At 40.3% G+C, this 16,474-nt stretch overlaps 2 protein-coding genes across 2 annotated transcripts in view; one reads left to right on the top strand and one right to left on the bottom strand.

Annotated features, from left to right (window-relative positions):
- Nucleotides 1-2,665: 2,665 nt before the first annotated feature.
- On the top strand, nt 2,666-7,456 carry LOC120397776 (vitelline membrane outer layer protein 1 homolog). The gene is made up of 3 exons (XM_039524227.1): nt 2,666-3,607; nt 3,699-3,814; nt 6,307-7,456. Exons 1-3 carry the CDS (start codon nt 3,335-3,337, stop codon nt 6,602-6,604), a joined length of 687 nt encoding a protein of 228 aa, XP_039380161.1. The 5' UTR covers nt 2,666-3,334; the 3' UTR covers nt 6,605-7,456.
- GALNT15 (polypeptide N-acetylgalactosaminyltransferase 15) overlaps nt 5,806-16,474 on the bottom strand; it is a 31,810-nt gene continuing 21,141 nt past the window's right edge. The window contains exons 5-8 of the mRNA XM_039522960.1: nt 13,603-13,734; nt 12,247-12,348; nt 10,281-10,421; nt 5,806-8,480 (exon numbers count right to left, since the gene is read on the bottom strand). Coding sequence (XP_039378894.1) covers nt 8,334-8,480; nt 10,281-10,421; nt 12,247-12,348; nt 13,603-13,734 — 522 coding nt within the window. The 3' untranslated portion in view covers nt 5,806-8,333. The remainder of the gene's footprint in view (nt 8,481-10,280; nt 10,422-12,246; nt 12,349-13,602; nt 13,735-16,474) is intronic.

Raw genomic sequence — 16,474 nt, 5'->3', positions numbered from 1 at the left:
GAGAGCAGGGTTTCTTAGCTGTGGCAGAAATCTGCATTGCTCTTGGGTATCAATTAATGAACAGTTCTGGTCTCCTCCACTCTTAGCTTTGTGGAACAGAAAAAGGAGCTCTAATAGGAGAGGTTCTCTAGCTCACTGGAACAAATCACCATGTGCACATCCTGAAGACTGCAGAATGAAAATCCCCTTTAGGTTTGTCTCTCTGATTAGATGAAGAAAGAAGGAATAATGTGCTCTTACTGCATCTGCATGGGCTGCGTGCTGTCTCTGTAGCTTGTGTTAGGCCTAGCCCTTTTGAACAGTTACACAAATGTAGCTTACAAAAATCAGTCTCTTAAAAATATTCCTTGGATTTTTTCCCCTAAGAATGAGTAGAAAGTCTATCTTTTCCTCTTTGTATTTATAGCAATAACTTATCTTTTGTGTAAACATCATGTGTAAACACCAAAGTCCGTGCAGAGAAATATTGCAGCTGTTTAGAAAGAGATTGACTTATTCAGCCTTTGGATGTACTGTACACTACCCAGGTTCACACCAGATAGAACAGAATATCAATGCTGACCTCTCACATCTGTTCCATATCATCAAAGTTCCTGATTACCTTTCTACCTCATCCAGAAGCCTGGCATAATACAGCTTTATGGTGACTAATATAAATTATAGATCACTTTTTAAAAGCGTTGGAGATTATATTTTTGAAAATATATATTGTTGTAATGGGTCACTAGATGGTGCTGTTACATATCATCTTACAAGTACTTTTTCTTAATTTGTGAGGAAATTTTAAACTTGAAAGAAAATGCTGTGTTGGTTTTGGGGCCTGGGTTTCTTTTGGGGAGATGTGGTAAGCAGCAAATGAGTTTTCTCTTGGATTTAATCTCTAACTACAGTCCATTCTTGAGGCAGAGTTGTTTCCTGGAAACTGGGCATTGGTGTGTGGGCTGAGAACCCTGGAAGAGGGTATTGCCCCAGGCTGTCTGTGAGAATCTCTCTTCCAGGACTGGTGTATGTTTGTGTACTCATACACCACACCTCTGACTTTTCCTCCAAAGGCAAGCTGACCTGCAAGGCCTGACATCTACTGCTTGGCAGAGAGGTAACAACATTATATGCAATATCTGTATCCACCTACTCTATAATCATAATGTTAGGAAATAGTTTCTGCACTATAAGTGTCCAAGATATGTGGTCATTCAGCAAGGTAAAAGTCCCTGAGGTGGCCTTTGGGGTGTTTCACAGGTTGTGGTCTCTAGAAGTTAGTTGCTTCAGTGGTTTCACAGACCTGGTCAAGCTCCCCCTTGCTGGGTACACCCCAGGCTGCTGTATTTGGATCTATACCCTGAATCTGTGTGCTTTTAAGTTCTCCTGGGTCTGGGTAGGTTCCAGGCCTTTCTTTGGCCACTAGGCTCACTCCCTGGGCATAGACTCTGCCTGCTCCCTCTTCTTATACATGCGATCCAACAGTCCAGCTGCCCTAGCCCCAAGGCCAGTATTGAACCCATCCCAATACACTCCAGCAGTTTAAGCATCCCCTCCCTCAGAGCTTCACCCTCATGGGTACATTAATTATTGTTTAACCCTTCAGGAGCATGTATTTGAAGCAAATGGACACAATCTTTGCAGATGGATTTCTAAAACAAAGCACACTTTACTCATAGACAGCACAAAAGATGTACAGGTGTAGGTAAAATAGTAAATCATCTGTAAACCAGTCTAGGACTTGGGGTTTTTTATCACTTTTAAATGTTCCTTGGGATTTGGTCAGTGTCCTTTCAAAATTCCAAGGCCCATCTCCTGGACTTCACTCCTTCAGCCCAGGCTTCTCCTCCAGATCATGGAGTCTCCTCGCTGACTCCTGCATCAGCTTTGGCTGGTGTGCCAAACTAAAGGTTCCCTCGTGCCCAGAAAGCCAAGCCCCTTTGTCTCCACCCTTGATCTTCTCAGCCTCTGTGTTTTTTAAGGCCTGCACTAACACACACATCTCCTTGTTCCCTTTGGGGAATTTTCCATTCTCTTGTCCTCCATAGATAATCTGGAGAGGACTGATTTTACCTAGGTTTCTGCAACGCCATTGCTCTGCTTGGGCAAGGTCTATTTGGTTGTTGATGGCCATTAGTGACTATCACATTCAGAGTTAGTTGGCCAGGTCCCACTCCCTCTCTCATTAGCACAACAAATGTGATGGCAGAATATGGTAAAGACTACCATAAGGGCCTAATGCGGTATTGCCAACACTTGTGAGTTTTGTGCAATTGACAGGATTTCAGAGGTGTCTGGGGCTCGTCTTGTGAGATGCAAGAAGCTCCAGTCCCCTCACAAAGCTCAGCCCCACCAGAAGCCAGCAGAGTCTCTCCTCTCCACTTGCCATGCTCACAGGGGAAGGAGGGAGCAAAGAGCTCAACAGCTCAGTGCAACACTGCTCCCTCGTCCCCCCTCTCCTACTGTGAGAAAAATGGACAGGGCAGCGTTTCTCCTTCTCCTGCTACACCTCCTTCCCTTGTAGCACCTGGCCCAGGAAGGGACAGAAGGGGGAGAAAAGGCCGGAGCTTACCCCTCATAGCATGGCAGGAGGAGCAGGGACCTGGCTGCAGTCCACCCAGGCATGGGAGAGAGAGTGAAGAACCCCAGGAGGAATAGAGCACACTGTGGGAGGCTGAACAGGAGGGATGAGGCTGAATTGATGGGAGCTGGGACTGATGGGGGGATTGGGTGGGGACAGAACTGATGAAAGGACTGGAGACAAGATTAACTGCTAGCCAGAGGATGGCCAGATGTGGTGGTGAGAGATCCTGACCAGGAGGTCCACATCACCTTAGCTAATACATTTGGGATTGTGGGCAACACTAATTGTTGCACACAGACTCCGAATGGGCCAGGGCAGTTCAATAGTCAAAAGGCATACTGAAAAAACACATCATCATCTTTTGTAAACATCTCATGATTTTTTGGGCCAATCTCAAGATTTTGAGGAGGAGAAGTCTGAATCATGATTTTGGAGTTTGAATCACTGAAGTTGGCAATGCTGATAACCATACACAGAGTTCATAATATCAAATAGCATTCATAATCTGTACATAGATTGCCATAACATCACAGGTGCCTACTCAGACAAAATTCCTATTGACTTCAATGGAAGTTATGTTGAAGGACTATGGGATTTCACTGTGCACTGATATATTTCATTCAGGGCAGAACCTGAGGGCTGCAGACTTTCCAGATTTAATTTAAGAACACGAGCCAGTAAATTACCATTGCAAAACACACTGTTTGTTCTACTTTCCCATGTGACAATCTTGAACACATTTGTTATTTTAATCAAATTGGCAGAGATAAAATGGGGTATAAAGGACAGAGTGCAGAAACTAGTGCTGTGGCTCACACTACTTCATCCAGCTGTTATAAAATGCAGGCCATTCCTATTCTCCTTTTGGTTGGCTTAGCCTATGTCTCCCCAGTCTTTGGTAAAAGAGAAATCAGCGCTAATGGCACTTTCTCCAGCAGAAAGTATTACAGCTCAATAAATGTCACTAATGGAGGACCTTGGGGCACTTGGACATGGATTGATATGTGCCCAGAACATTTCTATGCTATGGGATATAGTATAAAGGTAACTGAACCTGATTACTTTATCCATACCCTTGTCAGAGCTATAGGTTCTTATCCTGTTAATGATCTTACTGTATTTCTGTATATTTTAGATGGAGGAGTATGGAGGAGCTAGTGATGACACTGCACTAAATGGGATCCGTTTATTTTGCATAAAAATCAACAGTACGAGTAGTGCTGTCTATACCGTTGAATCTGATTCTGGAAAGTAAGTTTAATGGTACTTCAACCTTTTATATTTTGTTTGATCTATAGTAAACCAGATGAGGAGGAACCTGAGAACTTGTAGCACTGTCAACCAGAGTGCAGCCTGTTATTGCCTCCAGGTTGTTCTTTTTAAGTTTTTCTGCTAGGAATATGATTGTTTACCACTGCCGAGGAAGCGGCCAAGTTATCATCTGTGTTACACCAGTGTAGCCCAATGAATTTGGCTCAAAGTATTAATTATGCATGATTTGCAAAATTCAGAGAAAAAAGGCTACAATTTAAATAGCAGACATTGCTTGTATTGTGTTTGAATTTCTTACCTTTTGCCCCAGGTCTTTAAAGTTAAAACTGACACCTCATCCTCACTTGAATATTTGGCCTTTACAATTTTCTTGTAACAACTTCTGTTATAGGGACACAGTCAATCATAGAATATCAGGGTTGGAAGGAACCTCAGGAGGTCATCTAGTCGAAACCCCCTGCTCAAAGCAGGACCAGTCCCCAACTAAATCATCCCAGCCAGGGCTTTGTCAAGCCTGACCTTAAAAACCTCTAAGGAAGGAGATTCCACCACCTCCCTAGGTAACCCATTCCAGTGCTTCACCACTCTCTGAGTGAAAAAGTTTTTCCTAATATCCAACCTAAACCTCCCCCACTGCAACTTGAGACCATTACTCCTTGTTCTGTCAGCGGGTACCACTGAGAACAATCTAGATCCATCCTCTTTGGAACTCCCCTTTCAGATAGTTGAAAGCAGCTATCAAATCCCCCCTCATTCTTCTCTTTTGCAAATTCTGGAATTTAGTCACTTTAAAAATAACAACTTAAAAGTAATTCCAGGTACTTTACCTGCTCCTGAGGCCAAAATTTTGGCAATCACATTTCCCTGTTTTTAGATATATATTTTTCCCCCACCTTGTTGTGTAGAAGTTCTGCCCAGGCAAGGGAAACTAAGTAACTAAGCCCTGACACTGCAATCAGATCTACTAGCGTAGACCCTTCCACCCCAATGGGGCACTGCATAAGTGGAGGGGTCCAGCTAATTTTACAGGATCAGGACCTGGCTGACTTCAGAGGGGAAACAGCGAATGTGACTATACACAGAGTTCTGCCAAATACACAAAGGAAAAGAAACAGAAAAAAAAAAAGAGAGAAAAATTTCCCCTTCAATTTTCAGTTACAATAGTCTTTGACATTACTAGTAACGGTAGTAGGGAAATGTTCAGACAGAAATGTGATTATTTTTAAATTGATTATGTCCCCTTAAGGGCCAAGTTATCAGTTTCAACTTTGAAAGCCTCACCCTCTATCAGTTTGTATCAATGTCTTTATGTAATGTAAAGAGTTTGTTTTTTAAATGTAATTTGTGTATGAAAGGATCTGTGGGTCACTGATACATATGGTTCGGCCATTTATTGGGTGATGGAATTGCCATACTAGATCAGACTCAAGGTCCATTTAGTGTGCAGTATCCTCTCCCTACAGTGGCCAGCACTAGGTGCTTCAGAAGACATGCAATGATCCTTCAGGAGGCAGATGGGAGAATGCACCCTGCATAGAGGGGGAAGGATAGCTCAGTGGTTTGAGCATTGGCCTGCTAAACCCAGGGTTGTGAATTCAATCCTTTAGGGGGCCACTTAGGGATCTGGGGCAAAATCAGTACTTGGTCCTGCTAGTGAAGGCAGGGGGCTGGACTCAATGACCTTTCAAGGTCCCTTCCAGTCCTAGGAGATAGGCTATCTCCATTAATTTATTTAATTTAGGTCTAATCCTGGTTTCTGATAGTTAGAGATTGGCCTGAGTCCTGAAGCACAAGGTTTAATATCCCTTACAAAATGTTTGTTGACATTATTTATGAACACTCTAGATAGTCTTGATATTCATGTAAATAACAAAGTTTTAAAGTGTGGACATAACATAAATCCAGATTTTGAAGTATGGGTATAATTTTTTTCCAGGCACATACTTACAATTATTGCAGGCAACAAAGAGTAAACTCCAAGCTATTTTTAATTGATATTGAGAAACATATTCTCCTCTTACTTCCACTGATGTGAATAGATTTACTTTAAGGCTTTTTTCTGGTGTGCACGTATCTATAGTGAATCTTGCTTTCTCAGGTTTTCTTGAGTTTGATACATACACTGTGAACAGGACATTCACATTTCTTCAGTTTTGTTCCAACTTTTTCCTGCCCTCAAACAGGAAAAGCTCCTTGCTGCTTTGTGATAAGTTCAACCTGCCGTGATTGTGCTGTCACTTTATTTTTGGAATGTAAGCTCTGGGTTGAAGGAATGGTATCCGCTGGGTATTCTGCAAAGTCCAAACACAGCTGGTGTTCAACATATAATAAATAATACATTCAAAATAATTCAGAAAAATCTGGCATACTTCCCATTTTAAAAATTGATCAGACTTGATTAAAATAACATTTCACTGGCATTTATGCAACAAGTAGAGAAAAATATATTGAAATTGTCTTTCTCCCCCTAGGTTTGGGCAATGGTCAGGAATCACTTGGTGTCCAACAGGGTTCCTAACAGCCTTTCAGCTGAAAGTTGAAGTTCCACAAGGAATTTTAGATGATACAGCTGCTAACAATATCAAATTCCGCTGTAGCAGTGGTGCTATCATAGAAGGAACAGGCGGTAGCTTTGGTGATTATGGTGGATGGAGTAATGCCTGCACAAGAGGTGGAATTTGTGGCATTGAAACCAAACAGGACCCATACCATAATGCTTTTGTCGATGACACAGCGCTCAATGATGTTCGTTTCTTCTGTTGTGACTGATTTCTATTGTTGAATGTTATTTTCTGGGATTTCCCAAAGGCTGACATCTGGCTTGTTCTGAGCAGAACATTCTGTTATTTTCAGCCTTATGCCAAGCCCCACTGCAAAGTCAATTAGCTCTAAATTTTAGTAAAAGTAACATTCTCTGTCTCTTTTAAAAAAGTCAGCAATAAATTAGGTTTCAATATCGATGCGCTGCTCCCTTAATGACTGTATGAAAGCTGTGATTGATTGATATGGAAATGAATTGTGAGCCAATCTAAAGGAAAGCCAGGTAGTTAGGAAAAGGCTCCATCCTGCAATCACCTCTCTGTCTTGCCAAGCTTCTCCCCCTCCTATTTTGGAAGCACCTGAAGGTGTCAGCCCTATTTGATTTCATTCCTAATTTAAGGACTCCAGATAAAGTGTTCATGCAAGTCAGACTGTCTGACACAGGGAGCCTGACACTATATTCCTCATATTATAATAATTGCTGTTAACTTCAGTGGGAGACTTGAGGTCAGAAGGGATGCATGATCACACTCCCAGTAAAAGAATCTTACTGAGTTACTTTTGGGGATCATCTATGAGACCCATGGTGAGTAAGGGGCTATAGGAATCCTCTTGTGTAGAGTCAGCAATGTCAACACTCTTATTCTTTAAAGTAGCTAGCAGCAGATGCAGGAAAAGGAAGTAGACACCAATATGTTCTTCTTACGTAGCTAGAAAGTCTTGTGCAGCTAAAGTCCTTTCATTTTCTGCTTTCAACTGGAAGTTTTACAACTTGAGTGATACTTTGCTTTAGTACATTAATTCATCTCAATGTTTTATTAGCCAAAATTGAATGCCTCCAATAAATTACAGGTCAAAATACATGTTGTTTGCGAGTTTTTTTCCTCCTAAATCTTTCGTACTCTGCTCTTGTTGGGTGTCCTGAAGCCTACTACTGGAAAGTTTGCTGACAAGGAGTTATTAAAACCCAATGGAAACTAAAGCACGAACATTGTACATCTATTCATTTCTTTGGAGTCATTGTCCCATCCAATTTAGATTGTGTATTAAGGCAGAAAGAGACAATGGGCCAAAGACAGAGAGCCTGGTTGTACTCCCATTGACGTCAATGAGAATTTTTAACAAGAACAAGATGTAACCCAATTCTGTGCTAATTCACACACACTGTGCAATCTCACTGAATGGGGTATTTGTCTCAGTGTATTTGGAAAGGAATATATTAACTATTTCTTACAAAAGTAATTATGTTCTACTTTGATAGATATAAAACCTACTTTGTTTTACATGGGTCAAGTGCACGGTACAGCTTGGCTAAACTCTCATCCTAGCAAGGCAGACTTCCTTTGAGAGAGTTTCTTAAGTTTCACAAAGATTCATCTTCCTGTTTTCTTAGAAGTTTTAGAAGAGAGACCCTTTGGCAATTAGTCTTCCAAGTTTCCTTAAAAGGGCAAACTTCTTGTCTTCTGCAGCAGTAGAGCTGCAGAGTCATTACTGATACTCACAGTACTTTTATTCTCTGGTTGAAGAGAACAAGTAGTAATTTTTAGCTTGAGTTGGTTAAACTAGAACCCTGCTGCAATTCCTTGAGCAAGACTTTCCAAGCAAGATCTTTCTATCTTCTCCTGAAGACCGTGGCAGACACACACAACTTTCTTTTGCATGAAGGAATCTGTGTGTTTTGAATCCCAAATGAAAGTGACCGTGAGGTTTGGAGACAATCTTCACATAAACCTGTCAGTCATCTCTCATCTAGCACATGTGAGTGATCAAATCGCCACAGCTGATTCTCATTCTTGTTACACAAATGTAAGGATAAGTCCTTCTCAGCTTCACTCTTCACTGCCTCTAGACATTTACCAGAAAGGATGTGGACAATCATTCCACCCTACAAAAAGACAAAAAAGGGGCAGAAGGAATGGAGAAAAAGTAAAGAACTTTCAATAAAGATCAGAATATGTATTTTAAACTTCTAACAAATAAATGCACTCAGTAGAGATCGGTGATTGTTTGTTTGGAGTAGTACTTTAAATTTATTGATTACTGTAAAAGCCTTACGTTTGATCTTGAAAGGTGGTGAGTACCCATAATTCCTATTGAGCCAATGGGATTTGTACATACTCAGCATCTATTAAGATTAGCCCTTCCCCCAGTGCCTTCTGCTTTTTAGAGGGTAAATGTTGTCATCAGCATAAATTGCTGGGCTGTGTCATGCAAGACTAACCTAGTCCAGTGCTAGGGAAAATGAATCCTCCCCTTGGGAAGTAGAGTGGTAGCAGGACTGCCCCATAACTGCAACGATAATAGACTTAGAGCTGTAGTACCCGTGTGACTGCCGTGCACCTGTTCTGTGTGTGGAATAACTGGAAGTTCATCGAGTCAGAGTTTAAAACCAGGAGGGACCACCAGATTATCTAGTCTGACCTTGTGTATATCCCAGGTCACCAACATCACCCAGCATCTGCACACTAAACCCAACAACTGAAATTAGACCAAAGTATTACAGTCCACAGAGGACTAGACTATGATGTGCCACTGGGAGAGAACAGGTGGGAACGACATGCACCAGTGCCCGAGGCTCCTGTAATGGCAGAGAAATGATTAGGTGAGATACACCCAGATAATCCTGGCAAGTGATTCTCAGCCACATGCTGCAGAAGAAGGTGAAAAAACCCCAAGGTCACCACCAATCTGACCTGGGGGGAAATTCCTTCCTGACTCCACAGATGGTGATCAGTTAGACCTTGAGCACATGAGCAAGAACCAGCCAGCCAAGCACCTGAGACAGAGAATGCTTGATGCCACCTCAGAGCCCTCTCCCACCCTGTCCAGTGTTCAATCTCCAGCCATGGGCATCTCTGATGTTCCACAGGAAGGAGACAAAAAATAAAAAACAGAATACATTGACAGCGGTAAGGGAATCCCTTCCTGACCCCTGCAGGTAGCCATCTGAAGCCTAGACACACGAGCTTCTAAGAACATAAGACATAAACCGTGAGTCCCAGGGCTGCTGAGCCCTGCACCCTACCATGACAAGCAACCCATCATAGAATCCCACTCATAAATCTGTCTAGATCTCTTTCAACACTTTGTTCTATATATTGTCCTGGAACCTTACAATTTCGCATGCTGCAGATAATTTCCTACCTTGCTGGGTGAATTCCACTGAATAATATTGAATTCTTATAGAAGGAGATACTTCTATACAGCAGTAAAGTGGGAATTTTAAGGCCCCATCCTACTCCCAAAAGAGATCCAATTCAAGCCAAGCAAGGGGTTAACCCCTTCTTCATGTTCTCCCAGAATCTGGGTCCTCTCACACCTCTCCCAGCCTGCGTAGCAGGACTGTACATTGTTCTTTGTGCCTACAGAAGTGGGGTGGCATTTGCCCTTAGGTTAATTTAATAATCACTGGTTCATATATTCCAGGATCCCCTGTAAAATAAATAGGTTAGTCTAGAACAGCAAAAATCTAGAACATGCGGTTCTACAGAATGGTTGCTTTGACTCTTTTTCTTAACCAAATGTGTATGAGGAAGTTGGTGTGAATAGGACAAATAGCTTCACAGTACCTTGGATGCAAACTGTGATGCAGTGAAACCATACTCTAAAACTTCTGTTAACCCCTTCCCCACAACTTTTAGACTGCGTTCAGTTAGCCTAGCTTCATGACAAAATCACTACACACCTCCTGGACATCCCATTGTTGCTGGTTATTTTCTGTCTCTTGTGTACAGTTTTGAAGGATAACCTTCTCATGTCTGACATCAAAGCAAAACTGCAGAGCAGAACCAAACCGGATTTCCTTCACACTGTTATATTCAAAATGCTAGAAAAGGAAGGGTTTGTTTGCATTAATAAAGTTGAAGAACATTCCAATTCATTTTTAGTTGCTAGTATCTGAAATCATTTCCTGTCTGTTAACATACAACTCCAAGATGAATGAAGGAGACACAATAGGCCTGATCCTGCAAACCTATCCTCTTACAAATAGTCCTTGCATGACTACTTTCCTGGGACTATTTCCATGAGTAAAGGTTTTTAGGATTGGATAATATGTATAAAATAGATGCAGAATATAACATTTGTAGGCTATATATATATATTTATTTAAAGGTACTCCAGCTGGTGGGACATTCCCAGACACCAGAATACGGGAAAAATCCATCTCTGTTATTCTAGAGTTGATATATTTGTGCCCTAAACTTCCTAGTCTTCCATTTCCCCAGATGCTACTGAAAATAATAAATAATCACTTTGTACTCATAGGCCCAATCTGGATGTGCTGGACAGTTTCAACTCCCACTGAGTTCATTCTCAGCATTCAAAAAGAGAGATGAATTTAAAAGTTCAGGGGGAAAACATCTATCTTTGAGTCAATCAGGAAGCAGAACTTTTGCAAACCAATCAGGATGCAAATATTTGCATATACAATCCTGACCTTATGTTTCTTGAGCTTCCAAAACTTCCCCTATCTTTAATGGGAGTTTTGGATGTATAAGGATCAGAGCATAGAGTTCTAATTGTTTAACATTATTCCAGAACTCAGTGTTGTTGACTGACCTCTATGGAGATAAAAAGTAAAGACCTCATTTTTAGCTTGATGTAAACCAGGCTTTCATTTTTGCATCCACAAATCTCTGGACAGAAACACTTTAGTTAATGTAGATGTCTGAGTGTGCCTGCAGATCAAATACTTAAATATCTAAATGACCTAAAATGTACAAACAATTTCAGGTGAAAAACAGTAGCCTGCTTTAAATATATGTCGTGGAAATTGAACAGACATATCCTAGGTGTGTTGCTGGTTAAATTACACTTTGCATATTAGATGGTTGAAGGGGAAATCATTTTTAAAAGAGGGGCAGAATACAGTAAAGCTGTCACAATGGTGGTTGTATTTTCATTAGACAAAGACTGCTTACTGAGATTTCATTTGAATGAATGAATGTTTTTACTGTATTGTAAATCATTGCTTTAAATTATTGTACTGTCAAGCAGTGTGCTAAGTAACCATTCTGTTTTATTAACTAAAATATGATTTTTCCCTTTCTTAAGTTTCCAAAAACTGATTGAAAAAATAACAGTCAAGATCATGAAAATCTTGACATTTACCATTTGCAATAATTCAATATACTGCAGTATTTGTTGTGTGTCAGTCCAGTCATATACATTTCTCATTTTTAGTATAAGGAATACTGAAAATATCATGGGGTAGTAGTGTGGTGAACCTCAATATTTTAATAGTGTCCAGTGCAGATGAACTGATTCCCAAATGGAAAAAAAAAACATATTTTTTGGATGGGACAAAATCAGCAAGACATATTGTTGCAGTAATTTAGCTGCTCATCATTTAGCCCCTGATTCAAGAAAGTACATAAGCATGTGTTTAACTTTAAGCATGCATCCGACGAAGTGGGTATTCACCCACGAAAGCTCATGCTCCAATACGTCTGTTAGTCTATAAGGTGCCACAGGACTCTTTGCTGCTTTTACAGATCCAGACTAACACAGCTACCTCTCTGATACTTTAAGCACATGAGTACTCTTATTGAAGGCAATGCTTAAAGTTAGTTAGGGACCAGCTTAAATACCTTCCTGTATCTGGGCCTTAAATTTAATGCCAGTACACATAAGCTTTAAATATACAATACCTGGTTAATATTGTCACTACAAGGAGACAGCTCAATAAGACCTTCTGCAGCATCCCAGGCAGATCTGTAATCTGCACAGAAGCCAACACCAGTGTTGTACAGCTGCAAATAAATATTTATACTGAAATAAAGTACAATCAGTTAAAAAGGAAACATTTTTAATTAACTTTTAATGTTGCTTGGATTGTATCCTTTTTGCTTTGGCTAATTATTCAGCAGGTAGAGTCCTTTCACTCATAGGCAAGATCAAACAGACTCACATATTGAGCGAAACTGAGCCTTGTCAGTAGAGTGACACAAGAGATCATGCTATCTGGCAAAGTTAAAGTTAAACCTTCAGTTTATAATTAGTTGAACTGGTTGAATCTTTTCCAACAATTTTTTTTTATGGAAAATTGGGTTTTTGAGAAAATTAAAATTTTTGCAGAAACTTTCTGTATTCCCTAAAAATGTTTGATGTTTTTGTCAGAAAAACTGAACACCCAAAACTCTCCAAATGTTTGGTTTTGGGTGTTCAGTTTTCAACAGACGGTCACAATTTTCCACACAAAAACCTATTTTCTGATGAGCTCTAATAATTGCCCTGTTTGTGTATACGGTACTGAATTTAATACAATAGTCACAGAATGTTTTCAGTATAATGACCATTACTACACATGCTGGTATGTTATGGCAAACGTGGAATTATATATCGTGCTATACAATATGAGGATAACTGGTAGTATATTACATTACTGTTTCTGAATCTATCATGCGGAATGCTAGGGCTATGTCTACACTCTGAGCTCAGGATGAGATCCCCTGCTCATGTACCATACTCACTCTCACTCTCGTTGAGGCACAGCTAAGCCTTTTCACATTGGGTCAAATTCTGAGATCCTTACACAGTACTTAGTCTTTTCTTGGGCAAATTCTCATTAATGTCAATAGGAACTTTCCTGAGAAAGAACTGAATAGAAACTAAGAGTCTCAGGATTTGGCTCATAAAACAGTTTTATTAAGTGTGTTTTAATAAGTTGTAATTATTAAATGTGAAATCCTATAACTTTTGGGGAGGCAGCATGAGCTAGGGAATAGGGCACTGGACTGGGAGTCAGGAGAAATGGGTTCACTTCCGGAGTTGGTACTTGTTGTGTGATATTGGGCAAGTCACTTTACTTCTCTGTGCCTTTGTTTTCCCTCCAATTCTTTATCTGCCTTGTCTATTTAGATTGTAAACTGTCCAGGGCAGGGACTGTCTCTTACTATATGTTTGTACAGCACCTAACACAACAGGATTCTGATCTCAGTTGGGGTCTCTAGGTACTCCAGTAATACAAATAATAATAATAATAATAATAATAATTTCCCTCTTACCTTGCCAGAGAATCTTGGTTTGTACTCTGGTGGGTGGAGTTCAGGGTATACGTTTGATATAAACCAATGAAATTTTCTACAGCCTAGTCGCTTTTGCAGCTGAAGGCGCTCGTTGCAATCTGGCTTCTCAGCCTTATATGAGAAAGCATAGGTCAATTGAATGGATAGTAAACAAGTACTAATATATTTGTTTTTGAGAAGCTGGAAAAGAAATATACTGCCCAGGGAGGGCTCCGTTCTGCCACCCCCTATATACAGCAAGTTACAGTTAGTGTCGTGTCTCTCGTATGCGTTACACAAATGAGAAAGACCACTTCTACACCCCCTGTAAATTTGTACTAAAATAACATTTAGTCTGAAGTGGGAAGGGGATTGAGAGTCTCAAAGATGAGACATGGGGTGGCCATAAGGATTTCCATCATCCATAACAAGTGTAATTATCTTGCAAAATCAATAATTCTTTACCCTTTTTTTTAACAAAAAACAAATTCTACACTAACTGCACTGAAACCAATGGGGCTGTAAGAAGTTGGCTTATTGATTGCCATTTAATGCCCTGGCTTTAACAGACCAAAATCTCCTCTTACTTACATCCCCCTGCAGTGCGGATAAATGAGCCTAGAAGTTGGTCTAACACATGCAGTAATGATGATCAAAGTATATATATATAAAAACAATTGATTTGATTATTTTCCCCATCAATTGCTCATCATATTATGTGAATAATTTGTTTCTGCAGATGCTCTATGGGCAGGAACCATCATTTTGGTTTGTGTTTGTACAGTGCCCAGCACAATGGTGTCCTGGTTTAAATACTTTTCAAAGTCTGACCCCTCACAGTTCTTAGCAACCTATTGCACCCTTCTGGCCAGTGATTTACTTATTGCTTCAGATTTTTAAAATTCAGCTCTTGGCACCCACCTGTTGCTTTGAGTGCCTATGCCATACATTAAAAATTGCAACATAAACAAAGGACTGCCCATAAATATATTCCCCTCAGGACACCCACTCCTCAATTGCCTTCGGGTTCATCTTATCTGATAGCAATACTGATGGGGCCAAATTATGGGTGCCCCAAGGAGGAGGCCATCAGAAGGAGGAGGAAGTCCATTCTCCCAGTACGCCCATGAAGGAGGGAGCTATAATTTGGTTGCTTGTGTTCTGAGGCCTTATCTAGACTAGGATTTGGAAGGTGTTATCTAACATGTATTAACATCCTAGTGTAGACAAGGCAGCGGGTCTTTAACATGTGTTTAACTTGTTGATTTACTCGAGCCTTTAACATTAAAGATTGAACGTTTGCAGCATGTCCAGAAAGCTTACAAGACTGGGTTCTGGCAGACCAAGTGAAGGAGTAAGTTCCAAAACCAAGGACCCCTCATGGAGAATATGCTGCTAGTAGATCCCTGTCATTTATACTGAGGGAGTTCCAACTTGAATGTTTCTGCTAATCCCATCTCTAGCAGTAAATCACAGGGGATTTGTCTCATTAATACCAGTCCAGCAACTCAAATCACTAACTCAAAAGTATCAGGGTCACTCAGACCCATCACTCAGAGATCTCCAGTGAATCACAGAAATCAACCGGGAGTAAAATTTATCTGTGGATTCCCTAAAACGGGACAGTACACATGAGAATTACTGGGGTCTAGGAAGCAGATGTTAGCCGGTGTCATTTTGTCATATTAATTACAGTTTAGATTTGGCGCTGGAGACAGAACTCTGGAGAATACCGTGAAGCAGGTCACTCTCTAGCCCAGTCTGAGATGAAATGTTGGTTATAAGTTTAAACTGGTTTAAACAAACAAAATAAGCTAAAAAATTGAAAGTGAAAAGATTTATTCATCAATATTAATGTTCATGCCATAGATATCCTGGGCAGAATACAGCTCAGACCCAGAAAAAATAAATTCTGAATGGAAAAAAATGTATAAAGCAATCTAAATTGGGGTTACATTTTTTTTTAAATTACTTAGTAGGAGTCAATGTTCAGCTAATATTCCCTGGATTTTTCAGGGGCCAGTAGATGGCCCTATTTACCATATTAATTCAACAAATCACTTAAGGACAAGACTATTATGATGATTGCAAGTAAATGCACTGGAAATTATTTCATTCATTGCCTTTATGGATTAAAACACCACGCTATGCTGACACAAAAATATTGTATGTGGAAGAAGGTAATAGATTAATATTATGTTAGCTGAACATGAATATCATGTGAGGGTATTTCATATTTGTGAGGTAATAACAGTAACCTGGACAAAATAAACTCTGAGGCCAAAGGCAAAGGTTTTGATAGCAAATAAACTGCAGCACTGAAGGCTGAAGCGTTTACTAGCTCAGGATAAAGTTATTACCTAGTTAACAAGAAGCACCTTCAGTTAATTATTAAATGAAATAAGAAAGCAGTCATTGATCTCTGCAGACCTGGGCTTACATTCTCCTCTCAGTTACACTGCTAGTTCATTGACTCAAAGAAACTGCAGGGGTATAAATTAGATGCCAATTTGGCCAATGGGGTTCAAGTCCTGCAATATAAGTAACAAGAGAAAAATCAGATGAAAAAAATTAGTTTGATACAGTCTCAAACTTGTCATAAAATTTAGCATGATTGGGCAACTCAGGCCTGCAGCAACTGGGGTTTGGCAGGTCAGTATTGAAATGCAGTGCCAAAATTGTTTGAGGAAACTCATACAGTGCTAAGTGCCAACCCACGCACTGCCTAGCTGTAGCATTCTCATCAGTCTTCAGTTTTGTAAGCACAGCATTTTTAAATTAATGACCTCTCTCCTTTACTGAGTCTACTTTTTCACCTGCTTGCTAAAACTGCTCAAACTTCTGCCCTACCAGTGAGTGGGAAAGGTTGCAG

Source organism: Mauremys reevesii, linkage group 2 (assembly GCF_016161935.1).
Source record: "Mauremys reevesii isolate NIE-2019 linkage group 2, ASM1616193v1, whole genome shotgun sequence".
Classification (NCBI taxonomy): Eukaryota; Metazoa; Chordata; order Testudines; family Geoemydidae; genus Mauremys; species Mauremys reevesii.
This window is presented reverse-complemented; position numbering and strand designations above follow the sequence as displayed.

Excerpts from the sequence above, each read along its gene's own strand:
- LOC120397776 (XM_039524227.1), top strand. The coding sequence starts at position 3,335 with ATGGGGTATAAAGGACAGAGTGCAGAAACTAGTGCTGTGGCTCACACT. Across the intron at positions 3,608-3,698 it reads CTATGGGATATAGTATAAAG|ATGGAGGAGTATGGAGGAGC; the intron begins GTAACTGAACCT and ends TGTATATTTTAG. Across the intron at positions 3,815-6,306 it reads GTTGAATCTGATTCTGGAAA|GTTTGGGCAATGGTCAGGAA; the intron begins GTAAGTTTAATG and ends TTCTCCCCCTAG.